The sequence below is a fragment of the Passer domesticus genome, chromosome 3 (assembly GCF_036417665.1).
Source record: "Passer domesticus isolate bPasDom1 chromosome 3, bPasDom1.hap1, whole genome shotgun sequence".
NCBI lineage: Eukaryota > Metazoa > Chordata > Aves > Passeriformes > Passeridae > Passer > Passer domesticus.
The window spans coordinates 19,498,198-19,521,457 of NC_087476.1; the positions used below are offsets into that span (position 1 = coordinate 19,498,198).

Genomic DNA, 23,260 nt, shown 5'->3' on the forward strand with positions numbered 1-23,260 from the left:
TTGTACTTTGATGGCTTTTTTGAAAAGAAAATAATTAAATAATAAGTTTTTTTCCCCATTACTCCTCCAAAGAGATATTCATGCTTCTTGCAAAATCAGATTTAGAGTAGATTGGAGGCTTGTCCATTATTTGGTCTTGAATTTCTCAAAAGGAAAGGATCTTTTCCATCTCAGTTAACAGCGGGAGAACCCTGTATTGCTGTAAGTGGCTAGACAAGGAAGCATAAGCACTGATTCATTTGCTGTTTATGCAACTGGCTTTCGTGACATGGGCTATGACCTGAAAGCTCTTGAGATATGAATGGACTTTCATTTGCTCACATCATTTGTTTTGATTCCTGAACATTAATTTTAACTGTTGGGGATCTTTGCACTATTAATGATAGATGAAGGTGACACTGCTGTGCCATTAAATTCTCTTTGAGTACTTCAGACTTCTTCCCATTATTCCACGCATCTCTTTCATCTTTTGATGCTCATATGGTGCAACCTCATATGACTTTTTCAGCAGAGGCAGACACTTATAGTGACAACTGCTGGTACCTACATAAGCCAAGGATTTCTTTACCTGTGTGTGTCAGAGAAAGGTTACCACACTTAGAGAGTGAAACAGTCTGAATACCACTGTATACAAGGTGCTCAGAACACAAATGACATATTGAGAGGAATTACAAGGAGGAAAAATAAATATATTACAGAGGAATACTAGAATCTAAACAGACAGCTGACATTATTTAATGTTTTATCAGATCTATCAATGCATGTCTAAAGTTTAAAATGTTACTCTTATAGACTGCTTTACTTTTAAAACTCCACAAATAACCATATACACCTAGTCAAGAGGAAAAGCTGGAAATAATCATGAAAGATCATGAAAATTGCAATATCCTTCATTTGATTTAAAGAGTGTTCCAGTTTATTGTAGGTTATCCATCATCACACATGTAATAACTGGGTAATAAGTACCTAAGATAAATGAGACACCCGAGTATATTTCCTAGACAATAAAGTAGTTTTTCTCATTATTTCCCCTTAGAATTGTTCCTGCAGGTATTCTATATATTGCAATTTCTTGGCATGACAGTGTTATTATTTTTTATGAAGCATTTGACAAAACATTTCAAACAGCTCTATTCAGAATAAATGACTCAATGAGACATGCTTGCATTCACATAAATTTAGTTCAGACAGTTTCAGAAAGAGTGTCAAAATAGGTGAGAGTTTCAGTTAGCATTCAGTAAGCCTCTACTTTAATTTGTGTTTGTCTACTGTATTAATTTATTACCAAGAGTAGCTGAATGTTGTTATTTATATTATTGGCAGACCACCCCCTTAGCTAACCCAGTGCAGTGTGTGTGAATACTTGGTTCTGTAGACATTTAGCCATGTTAATCCTTACAGGAACATTGCAAAATTAAGACATGTGTAAACCCACAGGTAACACTGAGCTGATAAGAAAGATAATAAAATCAAACAGGATTAGAAAAAATAGGAATCTGAAATTACAATTCTAAGTCTCCAATGAGAGACTAAAATAGGTACACAGAGTTACAAAAGTCCCAAGTGTTGCAGAAGTACTTTTTACTTTAGCATGATTTCTGCAATTTCCTCATGGTTTAAAAACAGGCATTACAGTGGAGTTCTGAAAATAAAAAAACTGATAAAATCTAGCTTTACATAGATCAGGTGATCTCATCATCAGTTCAAACTTATATTCCAAATATACTTGCCTTTAAATATGTGAGTTAATCATTGGCTTTTCTCTAAACAGTGATGATTTAAAATAGAGAGAAAACAATGAAGTGAAACTAATTTTGACACACTCATGCAGTAAACAATTAGCTCACAAAGTTACTCCCTAGAAGAGAACTCTGCAATTACAAAATAGGTGTTGGAGCTCTGGATGATGAGAATTTTAGACTTTCTGTGCTGACAGACTCTGACTCCCAGGAGAGCAGTGCATTTGACCTGAGGTCGAGGAGAAGACTTCCAAAATGGATTGATAGCACTGGGATTACAGGTGTGTAGTTTGATTAGAAGTGTGCAATATCACAGGGTGGAGAACTTAGAGCTTCAGGTTTTAGAATATAGTAATATATATGGAGAAAGATGGAGGTTTTAGAGCAGAGGCTTGCCCTTCTTCTTTACCTTCTTCCTTCTTCTGCATGGGTTTGGGTGGTATTTTGTAATTGGACAGCAAAGTCTGCATTGTGGACTTTGAGTGATTGGTTATTGGGTTAAAAGTGAAGATAATTTAGGTGTCATTTCTTTAATTGGATTGGTTAGCCTTAAAAGAACTTGTAACAAAAGATAGCCATTTTGCACCTAGTTAGTGAAATACTGCAGAACTCCCTGCCTGTGAGGCTGTAAAACAGATAAGAAAAAATAAACACATAAGTCTGAACACAAAATACTGTCTTGAGTGCCTTCAATCCCAGCCTCAACAGGGGTAGAGAAAAGAAGCCGAGAACCGGCAATAAGTATAAAAGACTTTCATCCCTGCTCAGAGATCACCACTAAATAAAGAAATATGGGGTGAATGTAAAAGAGAATATACTTCAAAAATCACTGAAATCAAATTAACATAACATACTCCTGGACTTTCTCTGAACATAGAATCTGATTCTAGAAGTCTCCAGAGACTCCCAAAATATTAAAAATATTTGAGTAAATGTAAAGGAAGAAAATTAAAGTATTTATTACTGGAATACAGCAAATGCTGCATTATCTGAGAATTAAGCAGAAGCATCCAACCTGCCTAGAAGTACTAAAAAGGTCTAAGGAGAAGATGAAATACTTCTAGGTAAAGAGTAATTAATTTCACTGGTCTGTTCACTCCTTAATGGAAAAAAAAAATAACCCAAGAATATATTTTTTTAAAAAATATTATTTTTAGTATTTAGAACTTACATGGCAGCATTAAAAACACTGCTTGTCTTAATTACATTGTACAAACTTCTCTATACTGTCAAATGTGGAACTATTTCACAATACTCTTCTATTTATTCTTTTCTTAAAATTATAAACAGCCCACACAGTGATTGTCTAGCTGCCTTCATGTTAAATCATTTCAGTGCTATTTATTTAGTCACATTGAAAAAGACAGTTTTGCAATTAAGTGTTACACAACAGATCTAAGGTTATGGATACTGGAATAGTTTAATGTAACAATCATAATGAACTATAAGGGAAACATAAAAAAAATCAAACAGAAATTTTCCCTCCATCTAGCCCATATTACATAAAAACATTAAATTATTTTCTGGAACTTCTCAAAGATATACAAAAAAAGTTTGATTTTCTATTGGTTCAGTGGTGTTTTTCAGTGTTTTCACGGTGTTTTCACAGTGGTGTTTTCACAATTGGGGCATTTAGTTTTTAGAAATGGGTCACTCTTCCAATATACCAGTGTGTAAAGGAAATCTGTAAATTTCTTAAACACAATCAGATAAGTCCCTTCAGGGATGCAAAAAGACACTTCTCTGTTAATTTCACCTTTTTTGATATTTACTTCTGTGGTGAAGTCTCTACATTTGTGAAATCACCATCCGAGACTACATGAATTGTAGAAATAGCATATAAATAGAATATTACTTGTCATAGTGATTTATTTCATAGTATAATATCCACTTTTTTCCACAATTTTCTTTATTTTTTTTCATATATAACTATGTTTTCCATTCTTATGAAAATTAGCAGCTGTATGTACAGTCACGTTATCTTTTACACACAATGAAATAGAAAAAGAGTGGAAATTGTACTACATCCTTTTACAATCAGTTGTAAAATTATGGCTAAAGATAAGTGTAGAATTTAGAGGTCATCTGCTCTGTGCACACTATACTGACACACTGATATGCAACGTTGATTCAGAATACAAATAGCAAAGCAACTCTTCTGAAATAAAATGTGTTAAACTTGTATCTTCTAAAGATCAAGCAAGTTGAAACATTTGTATTTTTGTGATTGAACAATCTTTTTTTTTTTTTTTTCTGCTTAAAATAGTAAAAAAACCCAAACCTCAATAGGAGCAATGGTAAGAGCAGTATCATCTAAAATCTCTAAATGCAGTGAAAGAGCTCTATGCACAGTTTTGTGGGGGGATCTGTATTTCCAGAGCTGGGACACGTGGCACAGAATCAGTGCCACGGGAGCTGTCTGGGGTCTGTCAGGGCAGGATCCCCACAGTGGACTGACCTTGTCACACAGCCAAACACCCACACAGCCCCTCACTAACTCCCCATCCCCCTGCTATGGGATGGGAGAGACAATAGGAAGAGCAAAACCAAGAAAATGCATGGGGCAAGAAGAGGACAGTTTAATAAGTGGTGGAAAGGGGAAGAAATCAATTCATGCAAAGGCAATTGCACACTGCTCACCCCAAGTAGACCAATGCCCAGCCATTCTCCAAGCAATGGCTACTTTTGAAGACCAAATTCTCATTTTTTATTGCTGAGCATGATGTTTCATAGTATGTGAAATCCCTTTTGCTCTATTCAAATCAGCTGTCCCGGCCGTGTCCCCCGCAGCCTGTCCCAGCCCCAGGCAGTTCCCTGGGTGAGCTGTGAGGATGGAAAGGCTGCACCAGCCCTGCTCAGCATCAGCCCAAACACGGCTGCGTTAGCTCTCTTAGCTCCAGGTGAGAAACCACGGCTGCTCTGAAGTGCTGCCCTCCTTCCCAGCAAGGCCCAGCCAGCAGCACGGCAGCCTTGGGGAGCGGGGCAGCCCCAGCTCGGGGCACCAGCCGTGCCCCTGGGAGCAGGGACAGGCTGGGCTGGGCCATGGCCCCTGGGGGCCCTGCCTTGTGGCACCAGGCTGGGCAGGGCAGGGCTGTGGAGCCCGACAGGCCCTGCTGCCCTCAGGGTGCACTGGGATCATGGAGTGAGCCACAGGGAAGGGCATCAGCAAATGCCAGGGCTGGAGGTGTCCTCAGGAGAATGATAACCAGCTTCCAACTGTGGCTTTAGAGCCAGATTTGAAGTCTCCAGATAGGAGGTTGCTGGAAACTGTTAATTTGGTCTTTTCTTTCTGGGGTTTTTTCATTTGATGAGAGACATCTGGGGAATATTAAAAGAGCAAGAAAACCAATCAACAAGTTTTATGATTTCTAGACTCTTTCACATTTACTGGTGCATCACAGTATTGAGGTGGCACAACACATTGATCAAAGAGTTCCCCTTTGTTCATTTTTTGAAAGCCAAGGCTCCTACAAAAATATTGTAAAAAGATAATAGATTCTGTCAGGTAATTTCTACCACCAGTCATCCCTACATCTGTTCTTTGTAGAGTGCTGAAAATAGTAAATGAAATAGTTTATCCCAAATTAGTATCATATAGATATACAATTTTAATTATATCAAAAATGTGTCTTAGAAACAGGCCTGAAGACAATAATTAAAATTTAAAGAGGAAAATAATTCATGAGGTGTGTTATTTATTTGTTTGATATTTCTGGATGGTTTTCAAATTTTAATTAAATTGTAGAAATTTAATCAAATTTTAGTTCCTTTGCTTAACATATGAAACACCAATTTTTAGAGGAGGAATCCCCCTGCTTTTCCCAGATGTGTTGTCTCATTTTAAAAAGAATGCTATTAGCCATTTTAAAATGACTGAAATTAATTAATCATTGGATTAATAATTTCCACTTAGAGAAGGGAAATTTTACTTATTGCATTTCATTGAGTTCACAAATAACTTCTGAAAAGTATGTATTTCCCAACCGTACTGCAGAGAGTACACATATAAAGAATCAGATTTTCTTTGGACCAGCAGACAAAATTGGGAGACTGAGCAAAACTGTAAGCACATTGTATAATTTAAATTTCATGCTAAGTCCAGTTTTTATTCTTTTATGATTTGTTTAAGGCAAAGGTTTTCTGGAGAAAAAAAGAAAGGATTAAATATTACCATGTGGTAAGTATGAGTAATTTTTTTAAACAGTTTAGAATTCTACAGCTCATTTCCATTTCACCCTTCTAAATTAATTTAAAAAAAAATATTAGATAAGGTACCTATTGCGAAACAGAATTCTTGTTAGGAGGTATATAAATTATCAAAGTAAGACTTGTCCAAACTGTACACTTAGCATTTTGATCCCTTCCTGTGTGAAAAGTCCACAACTATCATCCAATAGTATGGATGGTTTATTTAATGATGCATCAGAAAGCAGAGTAACTACCAATTCATAACATCTACAAAATACCTTAAAATAAATAAGGGAAGAAATATTAGGCGTAAACAACCAAAATAAAACCTGACTTTGAGAACTTCAAAAACAAAACATGCAGCAAGCTTTTCAGAGGACCTTGAAAGAGGCTAAATATCTACATTTATTGAAATTCAGTGGCATCTGTGACTTTAACTTATATTAAAATCTCAGCTGAAAACTTCACTTGATAAAGGAAAACAAACCCAGCTGTAACAAACAGGTTTCCATTTACAATGAAACTCATACAAAAAATATCAATTTTTTTTACCGGTGGAGTGCTGAAAATGTAGAAGGATGAACCCTTCAGGGCCAGAAACTTGAATTTGTAGAGCTGAGATGAATCAGTTCCTTCAAGTCTCTCATTTACCCATCCCATATGTATGATCTGTAAAAGAAAATAATTGAAAATAAAGTTCTCTTTCTCATCGGATCATGAGTGGTTTTAGTAGCATGGGATGCATCATCTACTTCACATTTGCTTTGCAACCATTTCCATATTCTTGAAGCATACAGTATAATGCCAGTGTGTCAGAAGTCCTTGAAGAGACTTAAACTTGTAGTACAGGTAGTCTGAATCTTATCTGAAATAATCCCTGTTTTAAAAGCTACCCATGCAGGTCAAAGCAGACTCTCATTTGAGCCAGCAGAAAATCTACATGTACCAAAGTAGTCCCACAGTTTATAAAAGCCATAATACCTTATCTATAGCAGTGTCAAAACTTGGACATACTGATATTTCTATTACACATACCTCTAAAGAAATTCCTGTAAACAAATATCTAGATTTATCTGAAATCAAACAGCTTTCACCAGGCTCATGTTTGCAACTGTTAAAGTCTTTGTCACACTTGTTGTCTTTCAGAGTTTATGCATTTCAATATATGCTTTATCATATTTCTATTTTCAAAGAATCAGATATCAAATCCAGCAGTTACCCAACGTTAGCAGCGTTGCAATGCATGCCTTTATTTTCCAGATAAATTAATGCTATGAAGAAATGAAATGAAGAAGTAAAATTGCATGCTTCCTTTTTGAGGTAAATACAAATTTATAAAGGAATGCCATAAATAAGAATGCCATAGTGTGGTAGCACACTATCATGAATGCCTTTACTGAAAAATAACAAAGCAAAAACCTTCCAGGCTCCATTTTGCATACATTAAGAGAAATATATTGCTCTTGAAACAGGTACTTAAATTTAGAGTGAATCACCAGTCTGAGTGTACAAGTATTGCTGAGCCGCTTGCTCATTTTCAACTAAGGCTACACTTACAGACAGTAATGAGTTACAGGGGGAAGAAATGTCAAAGCCCTCACTAATAGTATGGATGAATTTTCATACCTGTATTATGAAGACCTCACAAATTGTTTTCTAATGTTGGCATTTAATGTATCAATTATGTCTTTTGTCAATAAATGAATAATAGATCAGTATGTTGAGCCAGATAATCCTTCTCCATACTGTTGTTCTGAACTCCAGCACTAACATTTTAAGGAGATCTAAGAAAAAGCAAAATACATAGCCCTTCCAGTTCTTGATTTGCTGTTCTGCAAATTGAATAACTCTCACAAAAACATTGTTTCTATAGTAGTCAGCAAAATTGTTGAAGCAGGATGTTCAGACATCACATTACTTTAAAAAAATACAATATTATTGTTGTTACTCTACTACAATGATATTATATATTCAGTTTATTAGGGACTTAATAACAAATAACACAGACAAAAAGAATTATATCCAATATAATTTTAGGGTTTTTTACTTTCTTTCCACATATCTTTCGTATTGACTGGTTTATTTAATAGCTTTTTAGATTTCAGAAATGGAGAAAGAATTATCACTCAGTTAAACAAAATATGTATGGAACAAAAGCAAACAATGTTGGTAATTAATTACAAGCTGTCTGTGGTTTACTGGGTTACTGAGATTTTAATGTGATCTTAGTATGTGGGTTGGAATGTTAGTCTGGGATAAAAAATTATTCTGTTTTTCTGATTGAAACCTGCTATTTGAAGTTTTCAGGAGTGCTCACAAGGCATTATACTACAAACTGTCCCTTCTTAGCACTGCTTTCACTACTGTTTGAAAATTACCCATACATCATTGATATATTATTAAGTTTCTAACATGCTTTAATACACTTTCCAAAAGTTCCTGTAAGAAGAAAATGAGCAATGGCACTCATTACAAGGAGATAAAACAAGTCACTAACAAAATGTAATCCAATCATAGCAGATAAATGAAAGTTCTTATTTGCACTTATTGTTTTCCTGCAGCAATAAAGCATCTAGATGCTGCAATGACTGGAAATTTAATGTGTTAAATTTAATAAAGCAGTCAGTACATTGCATATAGTACTTTTAGTTAAACACTTTTGAAAAGCAAATGATGTAAAACACTCAGGAGGGAATTGAAGATAGAAAATCAAGTAGATTTCCTATGTATGACACGTCAGAACAGACAGAAACACTTAAGTAATTAAAGTGGGATAAGAATCTACAGGAGATGCCAGACTGATCTGCAAGTAAAGAACCAGTATCATACGGTAAGGCACAATGGAATTATAACAAATTAAGAAAGCAAAGAGAAGTATATCTTGAGGCACCTTAAACAATTTTGGGGGGGTCTTTTCCAAAACAAGTGGTAGATGGTATATTTAGAAGAGAACAGCTGTTGGGGCAGAACTAGGAGGGGGGACAAGCAATCCTTACACATACATAAAAATTAACTAAAAGTAAAATAAAAATAAAAAAATAAGATTGTAATGCTGTAAGTTTTGATATATTACATTACTGTTTTCCATTGTACATCAGTTGCATTCAGTTCTGTCTGAATGGCTACTATTCAAAATGAAATGTTCTAGAGAGCAAGGCATAGAGGCGCTTAGAAATTATGACACAAGTGTTCTTTCTGCTTTAGTTCAAGAATGAAATTTATAACTCCAAGCTGGGCACAGTTTGAACACCACAAATAGCAATGAACCACACTATGCTGAATGGAGTATGAAGAGAGGTATGTACCTGAATTCACACATCTTCCCAGGCACTGTCTGCTGGGGCAAAATTCAGATCACAAGTCCTTTTGGGTAGCAATAGTAGTTTCTACTCTGTTTGCTTGTTTTAACAGGAGGCTGGTAAATTGGACTTGATGTCTCTCACCTTTACTCATTACAGCCTTCTTGTTCAAGTTAGGATCCAAACACAAAACTCTTGAAGCCAGCTGCCACTAGTAAGTTGCCTTACTGCTTATGCATTCTTATATTATAGCAGATCAGTAGCATTATCTATGTAGCAGGAACTAACCAAACTAAAGAAAAATGGAAAATTCACATCCTTCTCAACATTTTTTTTCTTATGTCTGTTTAGTATTTTAGCAATATTACAATAATAACAAGTGGAAAAATAAAGAAGAAAGCATTTCAAACTAGCTGTTTATCTCACAGAGCATATTTACCTCACAGCACTTTCTATCAGCTGACTAGAGGTTAAAAAGTTCAGTGTTTTTAAGTGGCTCTTCTTCTGTTAAACTAAGTTTTTTCAATTGAGGATCTGAGCTGCCAGAAAAAGACCTTGAAGGGTCAAGGCAATTTCATTAGGAAATGAAAAGCTGTCCTCCCACATAAATAAAGCCAAAAACCAAAGAAGACTTCAATTCTATCTCTATATGGTCTCTTGATACTTAAAGGAATTTAGTCCTGCTCCCTTTCTACAGGTGTAAATTGTAACATTGTAGTCTTCAAGAACCTAAATTTTCCAGACAAACCATTAGGATAAAGTAATTTTTTTGCTATATGTTATAATCCTAAAAACATTTTTCTCTGTTTTGAGGAAAAAAAAAAAAAAACACAAAAAAAACCACCCAGACGAGAAAGGAAGAAAAATTGGTCTTTCAAAAGTAGGTGCAGGATTTCTTCAGCATGCTTCAGGATGAAGCCAGGCAAACATGTTCATGGCACACCTGCAGCAGCAGTTCTGCTACAAGGAACAATGAGAAAACCCTTCATATTTGAAAAGTTTCTTATTTAGAATTACGATCTTATAATTGTCAAACACACAGTAGGAAAGAGTTTCTGAAAAACTTAGTACCCTACCTTCTCCAAATTGCAGTAGCCACGATACATATTTTGTTTCTAAAAAATGCTTCCTTAATGTTCTCAGGACCTCTGCTATAGTGGAGGCTTCCTATTTTCTCTCAAAAATATTTATTTCATACTTCTTTATTTCTTTCAGCCTGTCCACAGAGGCCACAGAAAACCTCTGAAGGTCAATACCTTCAGAAACACAGTGCACAAAATCAGAGGTGAAGGAGTGTAGGGGGATGCCCCCAATGAGAGAGGGGCAAACTAGCCTTTGTCCCCCAAAAAAGGAAGGAAGCCCAGAAGTTTCTCCCAGCGATCAGGTGAAAAGCCACCTTATAGAACCCCAGAGACTTCACTAAAACCTTGGGGTCACCTAATTGGATGGAAGCCAAAAGGTCCCGCCTGGGCCATCAGGTAGAAAAAGAGAGAACAAAGAAACCACGAGGCTTTTGTGAACGTGTTTCTACCAGGCTCAGACCTCTGTACCTGGATCGGATTTTCTGTTTATTGTTTTTCCTTTTATTAAACCTTTCTGTTTCTAACACTGCAGCAGAAGCCATCCTGCTCATTATTTGCCTCCAAAGGTAATAGCTAAGCTATCCTTGGGGTATTAGGTTCCCTTTTAAGGGCTCATAAAACCCTGGCCAGACAAAACAGAACCTAATACAGAGGCAGTATTCCAAGGCTTCCTTGGCAATGCCAAGGCTTTACAGAAACAGGAATGCTTAGCATGTTCTGCAGTAGCTGGCTTAGGTACAGCCCACAATACCTGCATTTCTCAAAAGCTACCAAGCAGACATGGCTGTTCTGGCAGGCAGGTGAGCAGCCAGCCTGGCCTGATTCTAAACTGACAAGGTAACAGTGTGAGAAACCGCTGGGCATCGCCTGCGATGAGAAGGGAGGAGCTGGCTGGAAGCTGATGCCACCAAGGCGGTAAACATCAATAAGGGGGTAAACCAGAAGGTGAAATACACTGAAGGAAGGCGAGTAATGAGTAAAGAATGCCAAAAGATAAAGGAAAAGGGGTCTGATTTATAGATGGGTGATGGTATCAAAGATTAAGGCTTAAATAACCAAATGAGCGTGTAAAATTCAGAAAAAAATAAAAGGGCCAATGGAGAAACAGTAAAGTGTAGGTGAATTCCTTATTTGCAAGGGGAAAAAGGGGGAAAAAAGGAATATTAGGTAAACCAAAGGAATGCAAGTGTTTGGGGTCTCCGTTGGTCAACCTCAGACCCCATTACAACATTCTGATGTGATAGTAAACATAATAACAAACCATAATAGTAAGTCTTAAAAATGAACCTGTTGTTTTTCATATTATCTCTGTCTGACTGCAAATAGGGTCATCTCTGAGTTCTAGTAAAACAATAGTGGATGAAACAAACCTTTCTAAAAGAATTTATTCCCCTGACAACCATCAAGCATTTTGCAGTAAAAACCTCTTCAGTTTTTCCCAGTCTTTACATACTTAATTATTCTTGCATATATGTCATGTCCTAATTGGCCTCAATCCTAGTTTTCAGACTCTTCAACATAGCAAGATCATTCATATGTTTAACATGGTGTTTTAAAGCTTAATGTCTGTAAAATGAGTAGGTTTACTTTTGCTAATGCACCATAAAGGCAATATTCAAGGGAACTGGATCCAGGTCACCTCTTCAGCACTTCTAGTCAATATGTCAGTTTTGAAAGTCAACCATCTATACCTGGTATTGGATTATCCAACAAAATCTGTACAATCAAATCCATATAATACTTGTTTAAAATATTTTAATGTCAGAAGTTGTCAAAAACCTTGCTGGAATCAAGATATGTTGCAGCAACCTCCTGTCACACATCCACAGGATATGTTACATGTTCACAAGAGAAAATTAGATTGGTTGTCAGGATTTCTTATTGAAAGAACCTTCAGAGAAGTCATTTGTCATATTTCTGCTCCACACAGGTATTTTGTTTATTTATTTTAAATTTCTTTACAGGGATTGAAGTCAAATTGAGCAGTATCTAATTGTCCAACCTCTCCTTCTTTATTCCATTATCAACCATAATGTTTGCCCTTTCCTAATGTTTAGATATGTCACTTGCAGACACAAATTCCCTGAAATAATAATGGTAAAAGTTTAAGTTTTAAAAACATTAAAAAACTATCCAGCAAACAAACAAAAAAACATTGCAAGTATTTTTATCTGTACAGAGAGAGAATTGGCTAATTTACTTTCATAAAAAATAAAAATCAATCCAGCAGTATGTATTTTTTGAAAATTGAATCCCAAATCTAACAAAGAATCAAGTGCTTTCAAATCTCTAGAGTATTATAATAAATTACATCAAGCAAAATCAAAAGTTATGATGCTTAGATGCTGTGTGTTTCATCATTGACACAGGTTACATAAACACTTAGAACCAGAGCTTCAGCAGTGCTACTTATTTAATACCTTTCAAATTTGTGTAATCCCTGAATATTTCTTTAAGTCTTGTAGTCCTTGAGTTGGAGTAACTATCATGACTTGTCCTGGTATAACTAGAACTCACCAAACAGTTTCTATGGATAGTCTGGGATTTTAGCTTTGGTGGAAATAATTTCCAGTAAGCAGTTTAAAAACAAACACCCTACTTTGATGGGAAAAAGGAATTTAAAAGTGTGGAAGTAGCCAGACCAATTAACTTCATGACCTGGTACTGTCAATATAAATATATATGTTTAACAATATTGATATGTTTAGCAATATAAACATCAATAATAAGTACAACTTCTACTACCTTGCCTAATACCTCTAACTTTGGGTCATAGACACAGGGCCAAGTCATAGAATCATAGAATATTCTGAGTTGGAAGGGATCCACAAGGATCATCAAAGTCTAAATTATGGCCCTGCACAGGCTAAGAATCACACCATGTTTGTTTGATGTCTTTTGGCAAAGAGACCCATAAATGAAGCTGGTTTAGACCCAAGAACCAATATCTTAGTCCTTTCCCTTTTATTTTATTTAAATGTGTACAGAATTCATTATATTCTGGAGATTCAGTTTGCAATAAAACCAGCTAAAGGCAATATAAAAGACAAAGAAGAAAGCCAGGTTTAGCAAAGTATTTTTTTTTACATTCTTGATAACCCTGAATCCTAGTTTTTTAATGGCCTGTGTAAAATAGAATCTGAATGAAACCTATCCAGCCTTCTCCCTTTATGAAAGATTAAGTTGGACTCTAAAAGCAATGAAGAAAACTCACTGCAGGCAACACAGTAATGAAACTCTAAGGACCTGTTTAATTCTTCAGGAATGTCCATGCTCAAAAGGAAAGATAAATTTGCAGCTATCACCAATTTTACTTCAAGGCAGTTTTTCAAGCGACCTTCAATCTCTTAAGGTTATCTTTTCTCTAAATTTTAAATCAATTGCCTTAATAAGAGCTATTCAGGTCTATACAAATATTATGCAACTGACACTAATAGGTGCTATTATTCTAGGCCAGAAGTCCTCTTCTGCTTTCAGTTGTCATTGCCAAGTTCTATATGATACTTCTGTGATAAATATACCTGAGAATTCCCATTTTGATTGCTTTTAAAGCAAAATTTCACAGGACATCTAAAATCTTAGTTATTCACAATTGCTCCTTTAATATTTTTATGTTTTCTAGTTTTGTTTGCTTGATCTCACCAAAATCATTAACTTTCACAAACTTTCTTTTTCTCACTTTTTGGCAGAGAACAATCCAATGTTTGTTGCTGTCAGTTGTACCTTAAATTTTCATCTTCTGAAATTAAGGTCCTAATTATCCTTTTCATACTTGGAATGGAAAAAGTAAGATAGATTTGTACAGCCTATCTTTAGGCACCTACCTAAAGGTGCCTAAAGGTAGGCTGAGGCAAGTCAAGACTAGCAAAAATGACTCCTCTAAAAAAAGATTTAAAGCACTGATACCAAGTTTCACATTTGAACAGTCTCTGGAACGGAATACGTTTCTGCTCGGATTATTTAGGCAGTTTGTGGAGACTAGCCTATTAATTTAGGAAATAAATTACGTATCTAGTGATATGTATGTATTTGTATAACTGTCCCAAAACTTTTTGAAAATTGAGGGAGAGTATGTCTATTTTTTTTCAACTGAATTCATTATGTTTGCCCAAACTGATAAGGAAAAAAACTTTGAATGGTTACTAAAGCACTTGCAGTAGACAGTTAATCCAATAAAAGATATCCAAATCCAATACCTTTTCCCCTGGCATTCATAATCACCTCTTTTTCATATTGGTTTAATTAATAATTAAAAGCCATGACAAAGAAAGCAATTAAATCACAGAATTATAGAACAGTTTGGGTTGGAAGGGAGCTTTAAATGTAACAGAGGTCAACCCCACTGCAAAAAGCTGGCACATCTTCAAATAGATCAGATTGCTCAGAGCTCCACTAACTTGACCTTGAATGTTTCCATGGATGGGGCATGCACCACCTCTCTGGGCAACCTTTGCCAGTGCTTTACTTCCCTTAATGTAAGAAAAACTTCTTTTTTATGGCTAAACTAAATCAACACTCTTTCAGTTTAGAATTTGTACCTCTTGTCCTATCACAATAAGTTCTGTTAAAAGTTTGTCCCAGTCATTCTTATAGGCACTCTTTAGATACTGAAAGGCTGCAATAAGGTCACCCTGGAGCCTTCCCCTCTCCAGGCTGAACAGCCCCAGCTCCCCCAGTCTCTCCTCATAGGAGTGGTATTCCATCCCTCTGATGATCTTCGTGGCCCTCCTCTGCATCTGTTAGAGCATGTCCTTCTTGTTTTGGAGCCCCAGGGCTGGATGCAGAGGTAGAGGGGTCTCACAAGAGCAGAGGGACAGAATCACCTGTCCTGACCTGCTGGCCACTCTACTTTTGATGCAGCCCAGGACACAGTTGGTTTTCTGCTCTCCAAGTCCTCCCTGCCCTTCAAGTGTATTATCACAACTTGTAGGAGGATCTGTTCTTTGATTTTCCCAGGAACATGGATGAGGCTGACAGGTTGGTAGTTCCTGGGTTCCTCCTTTCTATCCATTTTAAAAGCAGGTGCAATGTTTCCTCTCTACTTCTTACCAGGGGCTCCACCTGATTTCCATGACTTTGCAAACATCATGGAGAGTGGCTTGGCAACTACATCAGCCAGTTCTCTTAGGATTCTGGGATGCATCTCATCGGGTCCCATAGACTTGTTCAGGTTCCTGAAGTGGTCACAAATCTGATCTTTACTTACAGTGTGATAGACTTTGCACTCCCATCACTGATCTTGCAGTCCATCCACTAGACTAGATCAGTTTTAAAACTGACTAGATGTGTATATGCAAGCTCTACAAATTTTCCAACAATGTAATCACACAAATTAAAAAAATTGGATAACATAATGGAAATCTTACCTGGTCAGAGGGAGAACAGCATTTATTTGCCATTTTCATCTATGAAAGAGAAAAGGAAGAACACATTGAATTATTAATATGCTGAAGAGTTTCTGTAAAGCAATTATCATTGACTAAGTTATTGAATACTATATTAATACTTACAAATTATATTTGTAAGAAATGTTATCATTCAGTGCTTAAATACTAGATTTTTATTATTATAGCAAATTTGCAAAACCAAGACTTGAGAGACAAAAGCCTTCAATCAGTTTTCCTTAAATACCTCATAAAGATTTGCATTTATGAATTTAACTTTGCCAATCTGAGTGAAATACTATACTGTTCTGTAGACATCTCACTTAGGTCTCAGTTAAAAAATTGCTTAAGCAGATTCTTAAATGACATCTGTAATTAAGTCCTTGTGAAATGATGACCATAGAGTATAAGATGTATTTAAAGATGAAATGAAAATTTCATGGGCTTTCTTCTTGGTTTACTCTTCAAGACAAAGTTTTTCCTCTTTGTTTAGATAATGAAAAGTTTTGATAATTTTGACTTTTTTCTGGCAGTCATAGTTTGCACATATGAGTGGTGGTCAAATACTGACATATATCATACACAAATATTTCTTTGAAGTGTAACATTTTTTGAAGTGCAATTTTATTAAGTGTAGATAAGAATTTAGAAATAAATATATTAGAGTGGAAAATCAGTTTTCCCTACATGTTAGGAGTAAGCTGAAAACTGTCCTAGAATTGATGAGACTTGCAGAGGACCTTGCTGTCAAAAAGCTTCTTGGTGCCCACAGGGCTCGATCAGTAACAAACCAGCTGGAACTCAAGAACCTCACTCTGTAACTTGGTTAAAACAACTTGGTGAAATGGCCAGTGTTGCAGAAGGAAGCAGTCACTAGTCAGATTTGGTGGTGGGTTTATTCCTACTAGAAGAGTTGTGCAGGACATAATGAAAGTCACCTGGAATTCTTCAATGTCAGTAGAAATGCTGATACACCCTGCCCATAACATAGTCCAACCTTTCTCCTGTGCCTCAGACACAAATACATACACAAAGTAATTCCAGAAAAGTCATATTAAACACACAGAAAATATAGTTTCCTTCCAAGTGTCCAAAACCATACCCAATAATAAGATTACTATAGCACAAACTAGTGCAAGTAAAGAGGTTCAGATGTGCCTGGAAAAAAGTGTGTCAGCCTGGCTATGAAGGTTTTCTGCACAAGCAGGTAGAATATTTTGAAGAGCTTATTAACCTTAATAACCAGCTCAGATTCTCATTGGTAAGGATAGTAGGGAAGAATGCTTTGGACTCCACAGTTGTCATGTACAGGCAACTCATTCCCTATTCAAAGCAGGATGGCTGCAGCCCTGATGTAGCTGTGGGGAGAGGAGAAAGATCTGCTTCTATATCACATTACATCTCAGTGTCATGGGTCTGAGAAGTACAAACACTTCACTTCACCCAGCACCACATGTGTCCTTCACGTGTCTCCACAGCTGGTGCAGACAGGCAGGAATACCAATGGGATACATTTACTTTGCTGGCACTGCATGAGCTCTCAGCACTGCAATATAGAAATGTGAGCTGGACACAGCAGGAGAATTAGAACAAAAAAACTGGGTCTGCAAAGACTGCAGGCTACTTGGAAAAGGAATTATTAAGCAAATTATAATTCCTACGCTCTGTTCTAAATGGATACATACAGGGCAGGAACTAAAATTATTCAAAACCATTTACCTAAATCTAAATGCCTCTCAGGCTGGGATTTATTTCACATATAATATACCTTTATTGTCTTTCAAGAAAACAGTGAAGGACCTTGACAGGCCCCTATGTTTTCGTAGCTACTTATTACTTGTCCAAGTTTAGGGCACGTGTGTCCTACCCTTACTGACTTCCCTTTACAACCTCTACAGTTTGAACTGTGGTACTTTCAATTAGAAATTTTGCTTTTTTAAAACAATAAAAAAACAGCAGTGAAGAAATATTATGCATTCTCACCATAGGAATAGAATTGTTTGTATAATCATTGAGGCAGTTGAATTTGTATACTGCTTCCTACACACAAGGATTTTGTTTCCATCTACATGTACCCCACAATCTGCTGTGTAAAGAAAGCAAGATCTCAAAATTCTTTTTTATTTTAATGCATGTTTAAAGCTCATATTTCTTAAATCTCTCCCTATTACAACAGACATTCCACACAACTGCAATACAAAATATCCCCCGATAGGTGTTTACATGAAGAAATAAAAGAGAAGGTTTAGAGACTATGACATATACAATTAAAAAAGATGTCACGGGCATAAATGTGATCTGGATTAATAACCCTACTTTAATATCAAATGTTATGTTTCTGCCATCCTCCAATGAAACTGCTGGAATGATTTATAAAAATCATAAATAATGTTTAAAGTGGAACAAGAGCATCATAACTTGTTCTCTGACCTGCTTACGACCTACTCATTTATTTAATTTTTTTAAAAATAACACCATTAGAATTTACTGTGAAAAAACACAAAACCTTGAGAAAGTTTTATATATAAGAAACAAATCTCTATAATGTAAATGAACTAACAGCATTACCTTTAGGTGCTTCTACTGATTATGACTGAAGTTATGCTCAGTGCTATATTTCAAAGACAATAATTAAGATCCATGAGAAAACCTGCATATATCTTATAGCTGTCAATCTGAATGTTGAAAAGCAGAGAGAGAAATATCAATTATTCCAAAGACCTTTCTCCTAAAAAGTCATAGCCATTACAGCACTGTCACTTCAGCCTACAAAGAACCCTTCAGCTGAACAAATTAAGAACAGGAGCAGTGAGAAGCACCGGCAGATTAATTCATTTCCTGGACTTCTTGTTTCATCATGGAAGATTCACTGCCAGTTTCTGTTACCCCTCTTCCCTCAGTTTCTTCAACTGCACCTCCTTTGCAAGAAAAGAGGTGTACAAAGAAATAAATGTGATGTGCTGATTCACCTGCATTTACTTCTGCCAAGGATAAATGCAAAAAGCTTTGAGAATATTGAAAATGAGGATTGAATCACAAAGGAAGATGATAGGGTAGTTTCATGATGGCAGAAAAGGATGTGAAAAAACAGAATACGTACAGAGAGATGAATAATTTGGGGCAAGGGTCCTCAGAAACACATGTTGCTTGTAAAACTGACTGTAACTAGGAGATTTTCTGAGCTAAGCATACAAAGCATGTATCAGCAATGTAGGCTGAAAAGACACATTTTTCTCCACATTGCAGCATTCCCTGTGCTCCTCTGTCATCTAAGAATTAAGTCCAGGCTGGTTCCAGAATCATTATTTCTCATCTACCAAGTAACACTCTCTAAATATGTACAGGGGCAGCACTCCTGTGCAGTGACAACTTCTCATATCTCCACTGTGGATGACTCCTCCTACACACTTGATCCCCAGAGAGCTTGCCTTTGTATAGAAGTTAGATGTTTCAGTAGTACTTCAAAAGAGCAGTCTGACATTAGTAGAAGTGTCACATTGTGGCAGAGCTATTTTTGCACTACCTACACTAGAACTGTCTCCTGGCATCAGCAGGAGATCTGACAAAGAGCTGCTGAACATGACTTTATTAGGGTAAAAAAAAAAAAAAAAAAAAAAAAAAAAAAAAAAAAAAAAAAAAAAGCATATTAGGGTAAAATGATACAAGAAAGATTGGGTGCACTCTACAAAAACAATTAATCCCTACTAGGAGCTTTTAAGAACTAAAATTCTAAAAGAAATTATTGAAAATTTCATGCAAATATGTAGGACAAAAAATGTATATAAGAGTAACACAGATAGGCACAGTTTAAGTAAGAATTACTAAGGTGCGAGAAAAGTTGCTAAAGTCATGAAAAAAGTACCAGCAAAACAAAATGTAAAAATGTGTGGAAGTAAAACATGAATAATGGTAAATATTGCTTAAAAACTTAGTAATAGCTCAGGTAAGAATGCTGACATTATGCCAACAGTGTTAGCAAAAAAGTTCATGGTGGCCATGTATCTAGTAATTAATTTCCATAGTTTAATTATTAGGAGAGGCAACTGAACTTTGAGTCAGCAAGTACTCATGAAAATAACCCATAACCAGATAAGGAGGTCTCTGAAACAATTTCTGATTGAGTAGTGATTATCTTTGGTCCTGGAGAATGGGGAGACACTTTACAGAAGTGTAGAAATGCAGAAACAAGGAAGCAGCTCCGAAGGAACTGCAGATTCAGTCCCCAATGTCAGTGTCAGAGGTATGATAAGAAAAGAATAATTTTTTGACATTATAAGACTAAGGTAATCAAAAGAATTCCAAATAGACTTCCAAGAAGCCTGATTCAAAGGCCCTATCCTAAGCACTGTGGAGGGTGGTCTGTGTTTTCTGGCTGCTCCGAGGCAGAGTCATCCAGCCTTCTGCTGTACTCCAGCCTCTCAATCCCTGTCTTAAAAATAGTTTGCAACAAAAGGAATTCTCACTGACTAGTGCATCTTCCCTTCTGAAGATCAGTAATTGAATAAATGCTCTGGCCTGACCTTTCCAGCTGTACCACAGGCTGCACACCTGACAAAACCTGTAAAACTACTGTGCAAGTGAAAAAGGTTTACATGCTTCTCATATGAGCTGCATAGAGTTTACTTTGTAACTCACCAAGAACACAAAACATGGATATTCATCATGACTGTTGTTTCTCAGGCACTTCCTGGGAACAGCCAGGCATTTGAACACCAGATGGACTACTTTGTTGTCAGAATTCACTAGTAATAGATAGTGGAGAAGACTAAGAAAGCACTCAGTTTATAATAAAATATTGCTGCTGACAGGTTGCAGCACAGTGAAGATACTGTGTCAGGACACATAATTACTGCATATAGTCCTTTGAAAAAAACTGACTAGCACCCTATGACTAACAAAAGATGCCTGCATTTATTTTTATTCTTATTCACTTATATCATTAGAGTGGCTTTTATTCAGTGAATTTCTCTAGAAAGAAAGAAAAAAAAGAAGTTTAGTAACTATGAATTGGAATTGCTCTAGAAATATTACCATACACTTTCTTAGAATTATTAGATAATAATACCCTGTACATTATGTGACTCACTAAATAGTATTTTAAAAGAATACGTCATAAGCAAAAATGATTTTGACATAGAGATTGTTTAAGCAATTGAATATTTTAAAATAATTAATGGAATAAATGAACTACTATGATCAAATGTGATTTATGTAGCTTTTGAAGACTAGGAAAACAAATTAAATTTTAAGTCTGTTTTAACAAACAGACTTAAAGATTTATGTTAAAATCTAATACAAATTATACACAATATAATCTGGAGACCTAAACAACAGTTCATTTAGAGTACAAAGCACAAATAAAAGTCAGGCTACTAAATCATAATTTATGAAAGAAGTTAATAGACTCTGCACATGTAGAGAAAGAAAAGATCAAAACCTCCATAGGAAATTCTTTCAGGGACAGCTGTGCTATTTTGTTTTCATCACTGAATTTTATCATTTCTTAAAGACAAATATACTTTCAAAATTGTACATTATTGAGTTCCCTATTTAACTTCATAGTTAATTCCATAATTATCAATGTTTTTAGCTGCTCTTTGATAGAATAATAAATGTGTTGTCCAAATAGTAATTTTCTGTTTCTCTGGGGATTAGTTAATACTTCTGCTTGCAAAGGCAATTTTTACTTATTAATTTACAGGAGTAACTTAAAATAGCATAAGCATCTTTATACTTCTAGGAAGTGAAATGGAATAATGTGGCCTTAAATAAATCAACTGTTAGACAACTTAGAGATGTAAAATTACTGTCTCCAGTAAGTCTCAGTAAATCATACTTCACTACCTATAGAATTTTCGCATGCTTGTTTCAGAATCAACAAATGCTAATTTCAAGCATATTTTAACTACAAAAATGTGAAAATTAAATATTTGGTCACATCTAAAGCTCTGTGAAATGACCAGTATTGATACATATTTTGCCCTAAAAATATTTAAAATTATAAATATAATCTGTTTTTCTACTGGTTTCTGTTTTATGCTAACACCGCAAGCCTTGAAAACTTCTTGATTCTTTTGATCAGGCAACCTCTCCCTGTGTTGTCCTTTCTCCTTTTCCTCCCCATACACAAGCATTTTATATATTGTACTTAAAGGTGAATTGTTTTTTATCCTTTGAAAATTAGAAATAATTTTACAATAGCATAAACAAGAAAATATGCAGAAAGTAACATACATTTTGAAGTGTCAAATCACTGATGTTAGTTGACATTGCTCTCAGCCAGTCAGCACTCTCCTGGGCTGTATAAAACTGAAGTATCCCAGTACTAACTCCATCGAGTGCCAGCACTTCAAATGCATTAGATCTGCAGTAAGAAGAAATATATCCGTAAAGGAAGATATGTCAGTTTTTGGAAACTGCCCAATATTTATCAGTGTTCAAGTGATTTTTATGCCTTTTGACAAGTTTTTGAGTGTTTAATTTACCAATCAATAGAAAGGCAATAAAACCAAGTATAATAGGGCAGTACCAAGAGCAAAAGATACAATAAGTACTTTCTCTGTACCAATATATACCTGTGTTGATGATTTACTTCCCCTGGGTATACATATTTTGTTCATAATTATTGAACATAAGGTAGTATATTCAGGAAATATGCATTGGGTCTTTTTGAAAAAAAAACAAAACCATAGTGGTTTTTTTAAACCAAAACGCCAATTTTATTTATTGCATTTTGGCTTCATTTACTAAGAATGTATGAAGATTCAAAGCACTGTTTTGCCTAGCTTTCATTTGTTGGATTCCTAAACTTTTTTTATGTAGCATTCAAAGCAATGCTTACTTCAAGCACTTTTATGTCATAGGAATTTGAAAAACATTCTTAGAAGTTTCTTCAAAATTTTTCCTTAAATAGTCTTCTCAAAACAGCATTGGCACAGGCCAATGTGCAACTGCATTTTATTAACTTTTAATGCAACTTTTATGTGTTTATAGCGACTTTTCTCTGCAAATGCCAATGCTTTCCATTCCTCACTATCTGCAGTAAGTTAGGCACTGCCTATGTACCTCTAAAATCCCCTGCATCTGAATGCTGGTAGGATACGCTTTTTTAACTCTTAAAATTTTCCTATAGAAACAACAAAAGTGTTTTAAGTAGAGGCATGGAAGTACACTGGTCTAAATTTTAAAAAAGTGACACACAATAGTTGCAGTAACGAAACTTCACAAAGATAACCAGATTATTTAAATGCCTATGATTGCCAGGAGAATTAGATTTTAGTTATATATTATTGTGAAAGACAATTATAATTTTCTCAATGATTGTGTGTGTGTTCATTTTCTGTATAATATGGAGAACATCACCACTACCTTCTACATTCGTAAATGAGATATTTTTACTTATATGCTATATTGTCCTATTTCTGGTACCAACCTAGAAGAAAGCCAACTACCGAATCAGAATACTCCTCTGTGAAGTTGCTGAGTCTTCCTAGAGTTCTCTGATCCAAAGTGAAGCCATCTACTACTTAATTGATGATATATGTCAACATTCAAAATGACATATAGAG

The 23,260-nt window shown here is 35.6% G+C and overlaps 1 protein-coding gene and 1 long non-coding RNA gene across 7 annotated transcripts in view; one reads left to right on the forward strand and one right to left on the reverse strand.

The window, feature by feature from the left end:
• SNTG2 (syntrophin gamma 2) overlaps window positions 1-23,260 on the reverse strand; it is a 223,374-nt gene that overhangs the window by 46,245 nt on the left and 153,869 nt on the right. For all 6 annotated transcript variants that reach the window (XM_064412049.1, XM_064412053.1, XM_064412052.1 and 3 more), the window contains 3 exons: window positions 21,927-22,056; window positions 15,675-15,713; window positions 6,480-6,596 (listed from right to left, as the gene is read on the reverse strand). In XM_064412049.1, the coding sequence (XP_064268119.1) occupies window positions 6,480-6,596; window positions 15,675-15,713; window positions 21,927-22,056 (286 nt within the window). The remainder of the gene's footprint in view (window positions 1-6,479; window positions 6,597-15,674; window positions 15,714-21,926; window positions 22,057-23,260) is intronic.
• LOC135296108 (uncharacterized) lies at window positions 9,109-11,269 on the forward strand. The gene is made up of 3 exons (XR_010358154.1): window positions 9,109-9,224; window positions 9,339-9,440; window positions 10,442-11,269. It is a non-coding gene; the product is annotated as an uncharacterized LOC135296108 (long non-coding RNA).